This window comes from Trichomycterus rosablanca, chromosome 4 (assembly GCF_030014385.1).
Source record: "Trichomycterus rosablanca isolate fTriRos1 chromosome 4, fTriRos1.hap1, whole genome shotgun sequence".
NCBI classification, from domain to species: Eukaryota; Metazoa; Chordata; class Actinopteri; order Siluriformes; family Trichomycteridae; genus Trichomycterus; species Trichomycterus rosablanca.
Window position 1 is genome coordinate 33,310,548 of NC_085991.1, and position 19,210 is coordinate 33,329,757.

General features: G+C 37.3%; 1 protein-coding gene across 1 annotated transcript; it reads right to left on the reverse strand.

Annotated features, from left to right (window-relative positions):
• Window positions 1-2,473: 2,473 nt before the first annotated feature.
• si:dkey-9k7.3 (circularly permutated Ras protein 1) lies at window positions 2,474-18,626 on the reverse strand. Its single transcript, XM_062993245.1, has 20 exons — window positions 18,563-18,626; window positions 17,827-17,884; window positions 16,522-16,605; window positions 16,057-16,149; window positions 15,093-15,179; window positions 13,173-13,270; window positions 12,808-13,008; window positions 12,656-12,706; window positions 11,329-11,418; window positions 9,342-9,493; window positions 8,379-8,460; window positions 8,159-8,271; window positions 7,738-7,822; window positions 6,437-6,543; window positions 5,754-5,863; window positions 4,876-4,987; window positions 4,649-4,789; window positions 3,527-3,620; window positions 2,677-2,727; window positions 2,474-2,590 (listed from the first exon to the last, which is right to left on the reverse strand). The coding sequence occupies exons 2-20, from the start codon at window positions 17,882-17,884 to the stop codon at window positions 2,495-2,497; spliced, it is 1,905 nt and encodes a 634-aa protein (XP_062849315.1). The 5' UTR covers window positions 18,563-18,626; the 3' UTR covers window positions 2,474-2,494.
• Window positions 18,627-19,210: the final 584 nt, after the last annotated feature.

Here is a 19,210-nt window from a genome sequence, read left to right on the forward strand (position 1 = left end):
TTGAAAAATGATATGCATTAAACAAATGAGTAATGTTTATTGTTTAGTTTATTTTTTACCTAGAACGCAAACACGTAATAATTAGCTAGCTAACCTTAGCATAGTTGTTGGCTACTTTTGCTACACAAAGATCGCAAAATAGACTAGACAAAAAATACGTTTTTAATAGCTCACCAGGGAAATTTTATGTCAATGGAAATATTTTAATCCATGAAAAAGTCAAGTTTTACTCAGTTTATAACACCAAATGGTGTGTCGGTCTATGCCAGGCTGAAGAAAAGCTGGCCAGCTAGCTAGTCTCTCGCTCTTGTAGTCTGTGCCTACCGACCTTCACCTGCAAAGCGGGCAAATTATTCAAATCACAAAAGTGAAATCTCTAGATATATAAGTCCAAAAATGTTTGTAACGGTTAGAACGCTCACCTTGCTTGTAAAAAACTCACTCCACAATGAAAGCGCGCCTTGAGAACACAGACCGTTTCTGTCCGTGTGGACGGGGCGAATTCAAACTACTGAGAAAATTACGTTGTACAATGTATGTATTTTAAGTTGCTAGAAGCTAAATTTTGTTCTTTATTGTTTAACCAAATATCTTAAGTTCAGGTGATTCATTATAGTGTGTTAAAACAACACTTATAATTTGTGCGTTATCAGAACTGAATAAAATAACAACTGCAAGTAAAAAATTGTGTAATATAATGTAACTTCATTTTTTATCATACAGCAGTGCATATATTTAAGTATTGGCTAAAGGCCATCTGAATGACTTTTTAGAGTGCACTGTCATCTAGTCGCAGGATGCGGGAAGCAGTCACTTTGCGGGTCACAAAATCGGCATGCATTGTGGAGGATGTAGTTTATGTACGATTTTACAGTGTATTTTAAGACAATCATATGCCTTTTAAGCTCTTGTGGGCCACATAAAGTGACATGGCGGGCTGGATTTGTCCCGCTGGCCTTGAGTTTGACACATGTTCTAGTCTGTGCAGCTCCTAATGGAAATGCTTTAGAAATGAACACAGTGTGTTTTTTGTGATTGTGGCTTTTGCTCCAAGACAAAATGCCACTTGATATGTTGATTAGGGAAGCTATTTAAAAGTAAGCAGTAGTTACTAGTCTTGACTAATTATTTTAATTAATATTTGAATTGGGCACTGCAGAAACAGTAGTGCAATAATTTAGAAACAAACTACCAAAAACATGATGAAACATTTTTATGTCATGGTGGAGCACCTTGTATAGTACACTACACAGCAACATGGGTCCTGCAGTTAATACAAATATAATATTAATTGAACTTTAGATTTCAGTATGCACTATCTTCTTGTGATTTTCTTTGTGGTTGCCCTAACAGTATTTATTTATATATTTATAATGCTGGCATCTGGGTCAGTTGGTTTGGTGTTTCTTTAGCTCTGTCAGCCTTGTATAAGTATAAAGAACATACGTCACTGATTTAAAAAAAAAGTGAAGCCCTGTGATTAATTGGTGCATTGTCCATGGAATTCCTGCCTTGTTCCCAGTGTTTCCCGGTGAAACTGGACCACTGGGATCCTGGCCAGGATAAAACTCTTAATTTTATTTATTTATTGTCACTAACTGCTTTATCTTGGTCAGTGTCTCTGTGGGCAGTTGTAGCTCAGTAGTTAAGGTGCTGGACTAGTAATCAAAAGGTTGCTGGTTTAAGCCCCACCTCCACCAAGCTGCCACTTTTGGGCACCTGAGCAAGGTCCTTAACCCTCAATTGCTCAAACTGTATCAGTCATAACTGTAAGTCACTTTGGATAAAGCATCTGCTAAATCCTGCAAATGTAAATGGGTCTGGAGTTACGTATCTGCAAACACTAAAAGCACAGTGGGAATACATCATTGACAAAATGCCAATCAACTGCAGGGGAAGGCACTGGGATACTCGAAGGGCAGGTATGAAAGTCCCCAGAACACTTGCCAGGCATTAAAAAACTAGTTAACTAAAAAAACTAGTTTCTCCCACTGGGAAACTTTGGGCGCAAGGCAGGAATACGCTAGACAGCGCGCCAATCCATCACATGTCACTTTTTTAAATCAATGGCATATGTTTTTCTTATACAAAATTACTTATACAAAATACAATTTTATTAAACAAATATTATAAATCTAGTGCATATCAGATATTATGTAAATAAAACCAATTATTAGCTTGGATTGGGCTTAATAACTAACCAAAATAGTACATAACTGACAAGATCCTAAGTCATGTGATTTGTTATCAGTACTGGATTACACTTAGTAACTTACCAACCATTATTAGTTTTTTTTTAAATAAATTATAATAGATGTAGTTTTCTGTAGGCAACACTTTAGTTAATAGTAATGAAGATTTTACATTCTAACCAGCAGAAACTGTGATAAAACATACATGATTACATAATATAAAACAACAATGATACCCAGACTTCTGATTATATACAGTAAAAAAAGACCTGGTTGTTTTTACTATACTGCTCCGCTTGTGCTTAACTTTCCAACATGGCTGTTTTGTGTCTTCTGTGCCCCACACTTGTTGCCCTCTTCAGCTGGTAAACCACATTTGCTGCTTCATCTGACAAATCCTAAAATAAAAATAAAATCTGCTAGAACAACAGAAATGTGTGAAAGAGATTCAGACAGAGGCACTAGAGTACCTTAAAATACTTACTTTAGCAGATGCTTGACTCGCAAAATGGGTGGCACTGTCTTTTCGATCATTCTATATTATAAAATAAAGTGGGAAAAGTTTATTATCATGATCAAGAGCGTGCACAGATGATTTAAATCTCATCCATAAGAACAGATAGTCATAGATGCTGGATTTAAAAACATGGGTGTACAAGCAAATATGCACATATGTTCTAGTGAGATATATGGATTAACAATAAAAAAATTTTTGTGGTGCCATGGAAACATATATATTAGGATTATATTTCATTTTCTCTGGTTGCATAATTTAAATATAGAAAGTTTATTTAAGCATAGAAGTTTTAAGATTAAATGTATTTATTCTGCTTATTCTGATCTATTGTAACCTGCCAACATTTGTTTATATTCAACACCTATGTTAGACATTTTCAGACCAGCTGTTTTCGATTATCATTCATATAACAAATAAAAATGAAGAAAAAGTACAATTAACACAAGTCAAAGGACTAGTCAGAGAGAAGCACAGATCTGGGAAAGAATACAAGGCCACCTTAAATTCACTTTTGTACTCCACAGCTTAGTGTAGTCCACACCTCATTCCATGATCTTTTTAATTTAGCGAATACTGTAGGGACGTTTATATTGCAATAAATTTTATGCTAAACAATACTGAATCTGCTTAACATGCCCTTTGATTTAATAAAGGCCTTAATTAAGTTCTGAGCCTTTACAGCTGAAAAGGTGTTTTATATTTTGGCTCATCGTCGTACAAGTCTATACATATATGCAATTAAATAGGTGATTAGGATTAGGATGCAAATTGAGTAATACATGTGTGATTGGTTATTAGGCCAGTAAGCATTTCTGACCTGTGTATCTGGAGTAAGGTCATCACAGATCATACTCATGGTATCAATCCAGTTTCCATAGATACTTTCCTCTTTAGCGCTTGGCTTCTGTTCACTGTTCAAAACAGCAATACAAAATTCATGTCAGTCAAAGTTGTCATGTTTCTATTGTGTCCATTTACAGAAAATCATGAAAACTGTTATACGGCAAAAGTATGTGGTCATCTGACCATGATGTTGCTTGATATTCAATTCCCAAACTTTATCATTAAATGGGAATTTTTGGAGTGTGTCATTGTGCCTATTCAGCCAACAGAGCAAGTCCCATGTTATCTGTCATAGATAAGCAACTGAATCAGCAAAGACAACAACTGCACAGCAAAACAAAACTGTGCCCTATAAATTAGGATCAGATGCCATAATCTGTCCTTAGACAAAGCTTATATTAAAGCTATCTGCTACACCCAGGGGGACACAAATTCATTACCAATTGCTGATCTTTGCATGCAATGTTGGAGTAATAATAGATGTGTAGGAGGACATGTGTTTTACATGACATTTAACTGAAAGTATTCACATCATTGTCTCCAGTCTCCATACTGCAAGTCAATCATAGTATGACCCCTAGAGAGTCTTTTACAGAGAAAATGAATTTTAAGGTTGCAGTACAGATACCTCAAGATGACGCACATTTTAGAGTTTGATGGTACAGAAACTACAGACCTTTGAAGAGATGTGGGTAAAAATGGTCTGATGAATTACTCTTTACCATATTAAAATACATGTGAGGCATACACCAAGAGAATGGCACAGGTCTGACTGCTTGATTACTACAGTGATGGGGTAAAGTGGCTTTGTCATGCTTTTAGAGGCATTTAGCTGACATAGTTTGTTTCCACTTACCTGACTAAATGGAAGGTTAACTTCAAATCAAGACTAGAATATTTAACTTAGTAAGAGTGGTCTCATCCTGAATGACAATGCCCCAATACTCCATTCATAAAGCAATTTTAGACATGTTGAGTGCCACTGTCCAACATCTGTATGCATAAATGCACACATGAACTCATATGCACTGCAGTCACACAAATTCAGAACTTTTGCCAATTTACAGTCGGCCCCAGCACCCACATTTATTCATACCTGATGTCTTTAAGCAGGTCCTGCTGGGCTTTAAGCTGCCTCTGAGCCTCCAGGATTCTGCCCTCCATTGTCAGTCTGGCACACAGTTGAGCACAGTGAACTCCCAGCACTGCCATATTCAGACTACCCACCCATACCCAGCTACAGAGAGGGAGAAAGCAACTAATTCCTTTTGTACTGTCTTCTTATGGCTTATGGTATTTGTGCTATTCTGTGAGTAGTGATACCTGCTGGTGGTTACACGCTTCTGCTGGGTGATGATTCTTGTCACATTCTTTAAATCTCGAGTCTTAAAAGACAGCTGCAGCTGGAAGGGTACTCTATCTCTTCTCTGAAATACTACACACATGACAATAATTTAATTAGTCATTCATACATTTATTTGCTCTGAACCTGTGCTTTTTTCAATTTTTAAAATTAAAAAATGATGGATTTTGCAGTAGGCATTGACAGTGCCATATGGTTCTAAGGTCTTGGGACCTGGGTTTGTTACCTGCATTCGGTCAATGACTTAAAGAAGTTTGGAATGCATGGTTTTCTTCTGTTTCTTTCTTTCTTCTTTTCCATTTTTTGTTGTTGTTCACTAATATCTTTTGTACAGTGAGTCATTAACACTGACAATAGCTGATGCTAGAGACATCTGCATCTGCATTTTTAGATGTTTTATTTAGTCTTTTCACTTATAAATGACTTGTCACTAATCAGCAGGCTGACCACACCTGGACAGATTTACTGTTCCAACTTTCCTTCTGTTGATAATCATAGCTCTTAGTGTTTACTGGTGTGGTCCTAAAGCTTACAAAATGGCACTCTAACCCTTTTAAAAGTAATATATACTTTAATAGCTTTATTACTGAGCTTGAATTTTCCTCTATATTGTTTCCATAAAATTTAAGGTGATTACTTGAATACTAATGTTATGTTTCCTGTCAAAGCCTGCCCTCTGGTTTCGTCATCATGCTCCTAAACATAAATAATGACCCATAAAAAAGGTCTGTGGAGAGTGTAAAATAAGTGCTATTTAAAAGGTGTTTAATTAAATCTTATACATTTGTTTGCTTTAATTTATTGATTAAAGGTTTTTTTTTTTTTTTTTTTTACTTACTTTCTACTTTTTCTGGTTTGACAGCGAACTGAAAAGTGACCTCTACTCCTTCTATAACATTTCCAATCTCCCTTACCAGCTTGTTATTGTCCTCCTCAAAAGGGTAATAGCTGGAAAAAAAAACAAAAAGAGCTGAAAGTGAAACAAATAATGTAAAACAGAAGACTATTGTAAAGAACGTTGAAAACCAAACCTTCTTTATCATGGTTAGGGTCATGGTATGCCCAGGTTCCACCGGGAACTGCCCCCTCCTCCCCCAAGACAGAGCTAATCATGTCTGTGTTTATGCCAGGCCAGCTAGTGAACTAGTTAATAGACCAATGTGCCACTCCAGTAAGTGCTTTTTTTCTAATCAGGGTTGTCATGGGGCTAATGTCACCTAAAAACCCTGAGCTTCAAACAGAAATACACCATGGAGAGGGTGCCAGTCTATCATTGGGTACCACACACTTATCTTTTACTCACAGAAATTTAGCACAGCCAATCCACCTTCTGCATTGTTTATAAGGTGAAAGAAAACTATGCTGCTTCTGCCACAGTACAATATATAAATTCTTAGACAATACAAAAATCATAATTCCCTATTACTTACCAAATACTGTAATTATGACATCATATTATATTATTATATTTTAGGTTTTAATAAAATATTACTCTTTACTGTAAGGATAATGAATGCTTACATGCCATCAGGTGCCTGCAGAGATGCCACAACATTAGTTGCCAAAACATTATCAGCTAAAGCACTTTGAATTTCTGTTGAGACAGTAGCAATGTTAACTCTGTTGATCTGGGAAGGGAACACAGTACACAAAGAGTGAAAGAGAGAACAATGCAGTTTTATCAGTGTTGTGATATTTACCTTGAGGGACTGGATAGATATCTAGAATATAAAGAGGAGTACACAAAAGTGGACCTGAGGGATCCGGAGAGATCCGGAGAGAATTATAAAATAATACTCTGCTGTTGTCATGACAAGGATGAGTTGCACAAAGTGCTGAATGCAAAATGCCATAATAAATACACTTACATGTGTTGGATTTGCTTTCATAGTTTGGTGAAGTTAAGCTAATAAACCTTGTAGATATTTTATAACCTTTTGTAGAAATAAAGATCAGTCTTGATTATGATTTAAAGATTTTACCCTCTACTGTTTGGATATGAAATGTAACAGCGATTAATTTGTTTTAGCAATGTACAGGTACATTCTTTCTTTACTGAACTACACTGTGTTTATCATTATTTTTCTATTTTTATACATTACCTATAGTAAAAATAATACAATGTTTTTATTATGAATCATTTAATCAGCATAAGAATGTTGGTGAAAATTGCATAACATCAATTTTTATAGTATATTTGTAGTATACGGTGTAATTTTTTGCTGTAGCATGCACTCAAGCTGGCATGGACTTCACAGGTTTGCGCAAAATCTGATCATCTGCTGGCTGATTGATGGCGCCTGCACAGAGTCGAGGAATAATGTGGACAGTGTGTGGCTCTCCGTACACAAAGCTGATCCACATTTGAACTCGCCTCGTGCAGGTGAAAAGATGCAGTCGGTACTGCACACGTGTCGAAGGGGGCGTGTGACAGTCTCGCTCACCTCAATCAGAAGTGGGGAACAGCATCAGTAGAGAGGAAGCGTAATGCAATTGGGTAATTGGATACGATTTGATTGGAGAGGAAAATTGGGAAAAATGCAAAAATAAAATGCAAAAAATATTATTACACAAATAAAAGCAAGAAAAACATTTAGAAAATTTTAGAGACTGAAAAGATTATTAGTTGTTATTATTAGCTGATGATGTGTATGTTAGAAAATAATTCTAGCTTTGGTTGGAAAAGCACCAAGTCATTTATGTGCATGCTTCTGTTAAAATAATTAAATACTGCAGCCCAGTTCATAGTTTTCATCGAACAGATTTTGTAAGGTATCATTTATGTTTCTATATCAGTGGTGTTTATTAATTATTTCACTTACCCTGCCTCCTGTATGATCAGCTAGCTTCCCCACCTCTGCCAGGCGACAATTCTCCCCCTCAAATGTCATCACTGATATGATCACACTGCACACAACCACAAACATACAATGCTAGAGGAGGAAATGTGAAGGAACTAACACTTTAGTTCTTCCTGTTGTTACAGAGTAAGGTTAAAAAAAAAAAAAACATATACACTTAGGTGCAGTTAATTTCCAGTGTATTTAGTCTCATGACAGTAACATCAATACACATAAATAAATCAATAAATAAAGCACCTGAGACTTTTTACTGGTTGTGCATTTAAAAAAACACTTTTTATAGTGTTTTTTTTTTTTATTATTAATTGTACATGTTTATTTTCTACCACAAGCAGGAGCATATGTGTGGGTGTTCATTTTAAACATAGGTGTTGTGACTCACCCTTTCTGTGCTGCGTGACTGGCTAACTGGTTGTAAAAGTATGGTGAGGCTGCATAGTCTTGTTCTAACTGTCCCAAACCTATGTTGGCCTGCCCATCTGTACAGATTATGACCTAAAATTAAACAGAACAAGGACATATTATAAGATATTATGGTTTATTATGAGCTTAACATGAAGATAAGGTTTGGGTCACTTAAATGTAATAAAATAGTTACTGACCTTTGATCCAGAAAACTGAGAGGCCATAGCAACAGAGATGAGTGCTGCAGGGCCCAGTGCTGTGGCTCCATGTTCTCTTAATCTTTGAATATAAAAGGTAGCATCATTATCATATAGTATTAACTAGTTTAAAAGTGAACATTTGTTATAATTAAACCACTAAATACTTAGGCCAGGAATCAGAGCCTGATCAAAGATTCACAGCATAAAAATGAACTTGTAAGGAATTGTGTATATGAACTGATAATAAACCTTAAAGCAGGTGCTCTGGTGGCACAGAGGTAAATTTTGTAAGCCCATTCACACTGGAATCCAGGGTTCAAATAGTTAGCGTAGCTATCAACCAGTTAAGCATCTACACCCTTAACATTAAAACCACCTTTGAGTTGGTCATCTTCTAGACCTTCATCAGTGGTCACGGGAAGCTGTTGGCTGTATATATTTTTGGTTGGTGGGCTATTCTGAGTCCAGCAGTGACATTGAGGTGTTTAAAAACTCCAGCAGCACTGCTGTGTCTGATCCACTCATACCAGCACAACACACACTAATACACCACCACCATGTCAGTGTCACTGCAGTGCTGAGAATCATCCACCACCCAAATAATACCTACTCTGTAGTGGTCCTGTGGGGGTCCTGACCATTGAAGAACAGCATGACAGGGGGCTAACAAAGCATGCAGAGAAACAGATGGACTACAGTCAGTAATTGTAGAACTACAAAGTGCTTCTATATGGTAAGTGGAGCTGATAAAATGGACAGTGAGTGTAGAAACAAGGAGGTGGTTTTAATGTTATGGTTGATTGGTGTACATATTGACATGATTAGCTAATTCTGGGGGCGGTGGCCAAGGCCCCATAACATCATCATCATCATCCTGGCCAGGACCCTGATGACCCATAAATAGAAATTAAAGTAAATGAAATTTCATCACAAAAACCCAGACATCACTTTATTACTCACTCTTTAACTCTTTGTGTGAGGGACTGGAAGGTTTCAGCAATGCAGTGAGGGGTAGAGTACTTTTCTCCCTGCTCTTTTACATGGTCATAATCCACCAGAGCCCAGTCCCGGAGAGAGAGGGGGACTCCTGTTCCATCCCCATACACTGTAACCTGCCAGTGCAACACAGTGTGGATTTGTAAGTCATAGCATTTGTAGGAGATTTTGTATCAGCTGTAGCAAAGTTGATCACACTGGCAGCACAGTGCTTAGTAGGAAAACATTGAGTTAAACATTTTTTAAATCTGTAGCACACATTGTTCCAGAACAGATACTTCAGTAATAAATTAAACTACATGTTCTGGTATTGTTGGTCACTTTATTTGATTTTTACTTAAATAAGCTTGTAATAATAAAGTATTGTATCATCCAAATAGTGCAGCTTTATATTTTTAAAATGAGATCCCTTGTATCCCTTGTTGCCCTTACAAATAGTGACACCTTGAGGCATGCCTTTGACCAGGTGGTGATGATTGGATGCATTTTAGTTTTTTTAACAATTTACTAACGGTTTCCAATGAAATCAGTGTTTATGGATTGTATTTAATTCATTTAAGTAATTTGACTACTACAGAGCTGTGAAACAGAAAGTAATTTATTTTGCTGTTACATACGTGTCAAACCCAAACCCATATTGCATGTAGGAAACTAGTAAAAACAGTGACAGTAGTAGCCTAGTGGGTAGATCTTTGGTCTGTCAAACGTAGGGTCGAACTTAAGGTTATGGGTTTGAAACCCTGTTCTGCCTTTCAGCCACTGTTAGGTCCTTGAGCAATGCCTTTAACTCTCTCGTCATTGGGGGATTCATACAATGGCTGACCTTTTACTCTGACTCCAGCATACAAACAATCTGGGATATGTGGAATAAACAGTTCATTGTACTGTACACAAGTATATGTATATTTGACATGTAAAGGCCCAACCAAGACTCCCAAGCCATTCAGAGGCTGGCTGAAGACCAACAACACCCTCTGCATCTAAACTGGAAGGCCTGAGTCAGCCATCCCTCTTGCAAAAGAACCGGCAAAGGGTAGAAGCATGATCCATCAGCTTTTGGATATCATCCATCCAGCGGTTTGATTGGCTAAGGCTCACCCGGAGCAGGAACCAGACGGGTCTGCTGGGGCTGTGGAGATCCTAGCCATGTCTTGAAGGAGTGTGTTCACAGAGACATGCACTTGTATCTCTTAATGCCCCTAAAAATGGTGACACCCTGAGGCATGTTTTCAACCAGGTGGTGACGATTGGTGGCCAGGTGGTGCGACCAGGAGCTGCCCTAATCAACACCCACTTTGTCATTATTCATGACAGATATAGAATGGTATAGAATGCGCTAGACAGGTATAGAATGAGCTGGGACACAGTTGTTAGTTCAGGACACCTAGGCTTTGACTGAACACAACAATATCTAATGGCCTATTCTACTGGCCCCACAAAGAGGCATACATTAGTGGTGTTTGCCATGCCACGAATGTCAGCGGGTATATGTAGCTTGTAGGGCAACTGGACTATTCTGCTTGAGGGTACCTGTTTGTATTGTATTTGTATTGTCATTGTTGACCGTGCAACCCAATACATTAAAGCAGTGTGTCTATGGACAATCTATACAAAGAATATGGTGTGTCAGGATACAGAAAGAGATCCTGATTTAAAAAGGCACATAATTTGTTACACACACTGTAGGGATCATTGCAAATTAAAGCAATTCACGTGATGCATGTCAACATGCAGATCACACATTAGTAGCTGGGTTTACACCCCCGTAAGATGTGGTTTACAAATCGGTTGTACAAATAATGGTCACAGATTTCCACTCCTATCACTCCTATCCTATCATGTCATACTAAAATGTCTTACTAGAGTCCTGAGTCCTCTTTTCTGGGCTGTGATTTGTAATTTGTTAATACACAACTTTTAAAGCATTTTTAAAGTGAAATTTCTTTTTTACCTCATCGTTAAAAGTAACCAGTGCTACTCGTCGGTGAGGGGCGGATTTCACAAGGAAGGACAGAGACATCTGTAGAGCCTCCTGAACACCCTGAAAACAGAAAAGGATGACTGCATCACACTATAAAAATCCTTTAACTTTGTACATGTAATACTTAAGAAACAGTCAAATGAGTAGTTTTGCAAACTGATTTACTTAAAGTGTCTATGCAAGACTGCGTTATTTTATTAAGCAAAATAATTATTTCATTTTGCGTATCTCAGGGGTGTCAAATTCATTTTCACCATGGGCCACATCTGCATTATGGTGGCCCTCAAAGGGCTGACTGTAACGTATCCTGATGTGATTGCGGTCTGCCTTTTAAGTCTTGGACAATTTGTTGTTTTTCTTGGAGGCTAAGTTCTGTGTTTGGTGTCAAAATGGCAAATTTATACTTTATATTTATAATGTATATCTACATTTATATTGTACTCCTTTACCACAGACACGCCCTCATAACACAAGAGACGTACCGGTTTTTCTTCTGGAAGCGCAATCTTGTATTCACTTTCCCATCTTTTATTAAATTGCCTCCTTCTGCTTCAATTTTCTCTTCTTGTACATTTTGGGATTATTTATAAATATTTCTCAACATCACTTGTTGGAAAACCGCCTCAGTTAAACGCTGATGTGGATACACTGCCATATAGTGGCGGTATGCGGCCACTTTGCTGGTCACAAAATCGGCATGCATTGTGGAAGATGCAGTTTATGTACGATTTTACAGTGTATTTTAAGACAATCATACGTCTTTTAAGCTCTCGCGGGCCTTGAGTGCCGTATCTGTTTAAATTAATACACAACTTAGGACATTTCTACTTAATGGTGCAAAATACAGATGGGAAACACATAAGTGGAATTTAGTAATTTTATTGAGAGTAAAATGTGCTCATTTTGTGTTTATTATATTTGTGTTTATTAATATTATTATATTAGGGTGGAGGAGTTAATACTCTGGTTTGGATATTGCACTATGGTTGCAGAGTCAGAGATAAGTAACAAGAAAGCAGAATGAATAAACAATATTTAGACTTTTAAGAATGGATTTTGACCAACTTGTCTGCCCACAGATAGACATTTTATATTTTTGTAAGATATTTTAGTTTTTCAGCTAATTTTGCATGCATTTGGATGCCTCGTCAACTCAATCTGTTGCATGTACAGTGTCAATTTAGTCCTTTTGCATGTTAGACATCAAAGAAGTGCTATTTATATGGGATCTTAGTAAATTATGACCATATATATTGCACTGAGTTATCTTTTTGTATAGTTATAAGTAATATATTACCTGTAAGCGTGATACATATGTGGGTGATCTCATACTGTTGCCAGGAGACACCTGAATGAGTTGGGAAACAGGTATTTTTAAATTACATAAAAAGCATGTAAAAGAATCAATCAATTAGTACAGAGGTAAAAAGACGAATCAAGAAAAGTAACCTCTGAGGTGACACTCATGCTACCAGAAATGTCCACACAGAATACCACCAGCATATCCTCCAGGTTCACATAGTCAGCATCTAAGTCCTCATCCACATAGAGCATGTCTCTACCTGGAGGACTCCAGAGAGGAAATCGCCCCATTTTTAACTCATTCTGAGTGAGGACATTCTGGTTATCACAGAATTCACAGCACCATGTCTACGGAGAGAAAGAAAGATGCAGAGAGAAAGAACAAAATTAAAACAATTTTAGAGTAAAACAATTTTCCTCTGTTACAGCACTTTTGACACTCTACCAGCTGTGTCAATATGTGACAAATATGGAATAATAATTTGCCTTTACTATAGGATGGAGCTACTTACTGTTGTATTTGAGTTGATTTGTGAGTTGCTGACAGAGGACATGACTGCCTTACACTTCCCACAGCGCACTAATTTCTGGATGCTCTGTACACTGGATCCTGAGAGATGGGCACCAATACATTAGAAAAATACTGCATACAGTTGTGGTCAACATTACTGGCACCCTTGATTGTTTAGTATAATATATTCAATATCTTTAGAAATAACAGGACATGTAGCAACTTTGTACCATTAGAATATATTTTATAATGTCCAAAAACACTTAACAGTAAGTTGACCTGCCAACATACATGCAGTCATTTAAAAAAAGAAATAAAGTATGTGACATGGACAGGATTAAAGGCCACTTTTCCTAATACTTGGTTGCATAACCTATGGCAACTATGGCAGCCTCCAAATGTTTTTGTAGCCATCTGTGAGCTACTTGCACCTGTCTGCTGGTAGTTTTTTCTACTCTTCCACTGCAGTTCTCTCAAGCTATTGAATATTAGCAGGGTTTTTTCATCAGCAGATTCAGCTCTCTCGAAATATTTCAATTGGATTAAAATCAGGACTAATTGCTGGACAGTTAACACTTACTTTCTAAATTAACCATTCCTGTGTACTTTTGGTGCTGTAGGTCATTATCCTGCTGTAGGACCTATTTTGTTAGACTCAAACCTAGCGTTTTTACACTTGTGAGCACACTTCGCTCTAAAATGCCCCGATGATTCTCTGATTTCATTGTTCCTCTAACACATTCAAGGCTTCCAGTCCCAGGGTCAGCAAAGCAGCCCCACAACAGTATGGATCCTCCACCATATTTTACTGTAGGTAGGGTGTAATTTTTTGTAGGCTTCATTTTGTTGTTTGTAAACATAATTCTGGTATGCATTGCCAAAGAGCTTGTTTGATTGCATTTGCCCATAGTATATTTTCCCAGAAGGATTGTGGTGATTTTTCTATTTATTTATGCATTTTTCTCCCCTTTTCTTCCGATTAAGTGTAGTCAATTTGTCTTCCGCTGCTGGGGGATTCCTGATTGCATTCGAGGAGGGTATGTTGCTGCTCACGCCTCCTTCGACATGTGCGCAGTCCTAGCGGACCCTTTCTTTTCGGCCATGCGAAAGGTATTTGAAGACCCCACCCCACACACATAGCACTTGAAGACCCCACCCCACCCAGCTGACCGGTGGCAACGCCGAGTTTCAAACCTAGGAGTTCAGAATCTCTGCGCTGGTGTGCTAGCGGAATATCCTGCTGCGCCACCTGGGCGCATCCACAGAGCCCTGTTTTGTTCTGTGTGTGATGTATGGTACATATTTTTATATATTTTTTTCCATCATCCCAGATTTATTTAGGTCAGCCTGAATTTTTAAAAATGTTGTATGTGGTTTTCTTGCCACAATTAGAATCACCTTTCGTAGGGTTCTCTTATCAATTTTCCTCTTTTCACCATGTCCGGGTAGGTTCTTGACACTTCTTTCAAAACGTTGAAACTGGCATGCCAAGATGCAGATATGCCAAGAATGTCTTATACCCTTTAAACAGCTTGTGCTTGGTGATAATAGCATTTCTGGTGTGCTCAGACAGCTTTCTTGCTTTTGCCATTGTGAACAGAAGAGGAAATAGAGGAAGAGGAAATCATATATATAGTTTAGTGAACTATATACGTATATATAGTTTAGTGAAGCTTCTTTGGATATATATGTTTCACTAAATACTTAATTTCAAAAGATATTTTACATGGTTTACTTAATATTTAGGGGTGCCAATAATGGTGATCACTTTAATAGTATAGTTTTTGGGTACAGGTTAAATTAAAGTTTAGCTCTTAATTACAAAGAATTTTAACTCAGAATACATATTGATAAAGCAAATTATTGTATATCAGGCTAAACATAAATTAAGCCTGAAATAACTGCATGTTTCATTGCTTACCTTTGCTTATATCCACAAGAGCTCCTATTTTCAGTGACACTACATTGACATTGGCTTTAATACAAGTCTGTTCTTTACCCTCCGGCCCTGAAAAGGTAGAGGGAGAAATATACACAGGTAATTTCATTAAATTTTTTAATTTTTTTTTATTTTATGTATAGCCCTAACAATGTACAACACACCTGTAAAATTTTTTGATGATGCTTGTTGATTGTTTGCATGCCATACCTTTCCCCTTAATACTTAGTGCTTTGCATTTCTGTTAAACTACTTTCTCATCAGTCTATAGAACCCTCATCCAAGAAACATAAGAGTGCATCCAAATGGTCTTTTGCTGACTTGAAAAGAGGTCAAATAATGACTTGTTTTATAATCTAACAGTTTATTTATACATTAATTTAGTTTAATAAACTATATCAAATTAAAAAAAGGTTTATGAACAAAATGCATTTCATAAAAGGTTAAAGTACTGGACTGTTGAACGAGAACCTTACTATCAACCCATCAATGCCATGATGCCACTATTAAGCCCTTAAGCAAGGCTCTTTCGCTTTCAGGTGCATGAATTGTATGAAGTTCTCAAGTCACTTTGAATAAAAGCGTCTGCCACATGGATAAATATGCAAAAGCTTCATAAGAAATACAAAGTAAGGTGCAATTTTGGACAATCAGAACAAATTATTTGAAATTCATTGTTCATAAAAATGCACAAATCAGAAACTAACATTGACTAAAGATCAATACTGCCCCAAAATAAAGGATCAGCATTTATTTGAACAGATTTTATAAACTTCTAATTGAATCACATAATTACATCAGTGTCATTTTAAATTTGGTTTAACTTGGTGTATGTACTAGAAAACTAGTATCACACTAGTATCACAGAAAATGGAAACATCTGTGGGATTAGTGCATCCCTATTTAGATCTAGAAATTGTGTGTGGGGGTATTTGTGCTTTCTCACCTCGAGGGGGAACTGGAGGGGGCATTGAGGTGGGTCGCGTTTGTCTCTGTTTTAAACGACGTGGTGGTACAGGTGGTGGTGTTAAAGGAGGTACTGTAAAATAGACATTTTAAAACTTCGTGTAAACTTCAAGAATACATTTTAGCATTATTAGGGTGACACAGTTTCAGCAAAATATATGTTTTCCCTGATCAAACACATTATAAGAGAGAGCTGCCTATTGCCTATTTTCACCCACTCAATACAGGATGTACATTTTTTTTTGAAGCGTCAGCAGAGGCTTTGCAGTGGGTGACGTATTACAGTTTTAAATACCACGCTGTCTACAACTCAGTTTTTCCTATTTTCTTACTCAATCCTTGTCTTTAAAACACCAACACAAAGTCTGTATGGTTAATCAATGTTAAATATGAACAAACAGTAGATAAAAGGCACAGATCACACATAAAGACATAAATTACTTACTGGACTGTGGAATAACAGCAATGCGGTTGTCATAGGGATGTTCTGATTTTTGTCTGGACAAACCACAGGGCATGGAGGGTAATTCTAATGAACAGGAGGAAAACAAATATGCAACACTCAAACATCATATTTTAGTTACCTTTTTAAACACAATGTGTGCCATACAGTGCTGTAAAAAGAACATTTCCTCTATCCTTTTTACATATTTACTAAACTTCAGTGTATAAAATCTTCAAACTTTATTTAAGATAAAGCAAAAACAACATAACTAGACACACAATGCAGAATGAAATGATTATTTCATTTTGGGATCAAACCCAGGACCTTCTTGCACTGTCGCCTCACAGAAAGAAGGTCCTGGGTTCGATCCCCAGATGGGGCGGTCCAGGCCCTTCTGTGTGGAGTTTGCATGTTCTCCCCATGTTTGCGTGGGTTTCCTCCAGGAGCTCCGGTTTCCTCCCACAGTCTAATAACATGCAGTCAGGTTAGTTGGAGACACTGAATTGCCCGATAGGTGAATGGGTGTGTGTATGTGTGTCTGCCCTGTGATGGACTGGTGCCCCGTCCAAGGTGTTACTGTATGCCTTGCGCCCATTGAAAAGCTGGGATAGGCTCTAGCACACACCCCCACCCCCCCTGATTGTATAAGTGGTTAAAAAAAGTGAGTAAGTGAGTGAGTTTTTACCACCGTTTGGACCTGGTAAGGGTCGCAGTGGGTCTGGAATCACTGGGTGCAATGCAGTAACACAGATTGGACAGTGCGCCAATCCATCGCAGGGCCTTAACACCCCCCCACCCCCAAACAGACATAGCCAATCATGTCTGGACATAGATGTCTGACTGGCCAAAGCAGTAGTGGGCAAGCGTAATTTTCTTTTCAGTAATGTATAATAGATTAAAAGTTTTGATAAGCAACATATTATGCCAGAATCAACAAATTCCAAAATAGAATGAAATGCATTTAGTTATGACAACCAAGAAAGGGTAACAGAGCTTGATGAAGTCTCTGGGACTTCATCAAACCACAGTGGGAGCCAGTATCTTTAAATATAGAAAACTTGAAAGAAGCCTGCCAAAATTCCAAAACAACCTTTAGAAGGTCACAACAAGCCTAGTTAAACTGGACACAGTTCAGACTTGAAGGCCCCTAAATAATAGTATTCCTGCAAAGTGATCTCAAAGTCATCTGAAAGAATGATGTCTAGTTAATGAAAGTGCTTGGTTGCGGCTGTTGCTGCTAAAGGTGGCCCAACCAAAAAATGCAAATAAAACAAGGTTAACCATGATTTAAAACTCAAAACTCACCTTCTGCTAGACTGTCAGGCCTCCAGTTACAAACAATGTGACTACAGGCAAACTCCATCTGAGAAAAAAAGTGATCAAGAGAGAAATGGAGGCATCCAAATCATCAGCTTCAATTAGTGTTCACGCCTATATCAAGATTTATACATCCAGAAATATTCAGTGCAAACGTTTACATCTTGGTTTAGATTTTAGGTTCACAAAAAGACCAAGTGTGAGTGGGTGTCTGGGACTGTCATCTGTAAGTATTAATTTCCTGCTCAATGCCACAGCAGCACTATAAAAAGGTCAATTTCTAAAAATATAAAAATAAAAATATATATTTTTAAATGTTCCATAAATATTTCCTATATATTTGAGAGGTTAAAGCCTAAAATCAGTATTTAAATCTTTACAGCTGATGGGTGTGGAAACAAGACAAAATCTGTGTATGCAAACAGTCACGGCATCATCGTAAATCTGTGTATTTTACACAAATGCACATAAAACTCTTAAACTAAATAAAAAATACATATGTTATCATCACAAGTTGTAAAAAGTACAGATCATTTATATGAATCTACCTGTTCACATTCTCATGCATCTGTTTTTACTGTCCTGGGATTAACATGCACTCATTTGAGGTAGAAAATGACCCCCTATCAAACCCAGCACAAGTCATATTTAACTCAAACCGGAGAGCTTCGGTGAAAACAACACTTCCTTACAGTGTAGATAGAAGATGAATAAAAGAAGGTACCTTTTGCTGAATTGCTTAAGCTGTTACTCAGCATGCACTGCTCCTTCTAATGCTGCCTTTCGTTTGTCTGCAAAGAGAAGCAGGAAGTGAGATGAAGTAGGAAAGAGAAAACCAGAAAAGAGCAAAACAAGTTTTTGGTTTATGGTTCTACTGGTCACACTTATCTGCATATGAGCTGGTTGCTTCATGTTTTATTTATTTCAGATAAAACTCTACATGCAGGATTCAGGCTCTGCCTTACATAATGTTTAATATATAAGCTTTTAAATGATTCAATACATGTTTTTATCATGCATTTAGTAACATCTGTATTCTCACCAGAGTCATTGTTGGTCCAGTACCCCCCTTACTGGGCAGGATGAAATATACCCTGGATCTATTATGGTTTATATACTACAATCAGCTACAACATTCATTTATTTATTCAGCTTTAGTCAACTTTAGCAGGAATCCACCATAGATAGGTGCTGACCTGGTAGAACCACACAGAAACCCATTCACCCAGTCAAAAGCTTACATACAGTATTTACCCATAGTAATAGCAGTGAATGCTGTATAATAAAGAGCTTTTAAAAGAAATCTCAATACTGACCCTTTAAACATATAAACAAGGCAATTTTAGCTAGAATGGGACAAATGATGTCATTG

Excerpts from the sequence above, each read along its gene's own strand:
- si:dkey-9k7.3 (XM_062993245.1), bottom strand. The coding sequence starts at position 17,884 with ATGGAGTTTGCCTGTAGTCACATTGTTTGTAACTGGAGGCCTGACAGT. Across the intron at positions 4,988-5,753 it reads CAAACCAGAAAAAGTAGAAA|TATTTCAGAGAAGAGATAGA; the intron begins GTAAGTAAAAAA and ends TCATGTGTGTAG. Across the intron at positions 3,621-4,648 it reads GACCTGCTTAAAGACATCAG|TGAACAGAAGCCAAGCGCTA; the intron begins GTATGAATAAAT and ends TGTTTTGAACAG.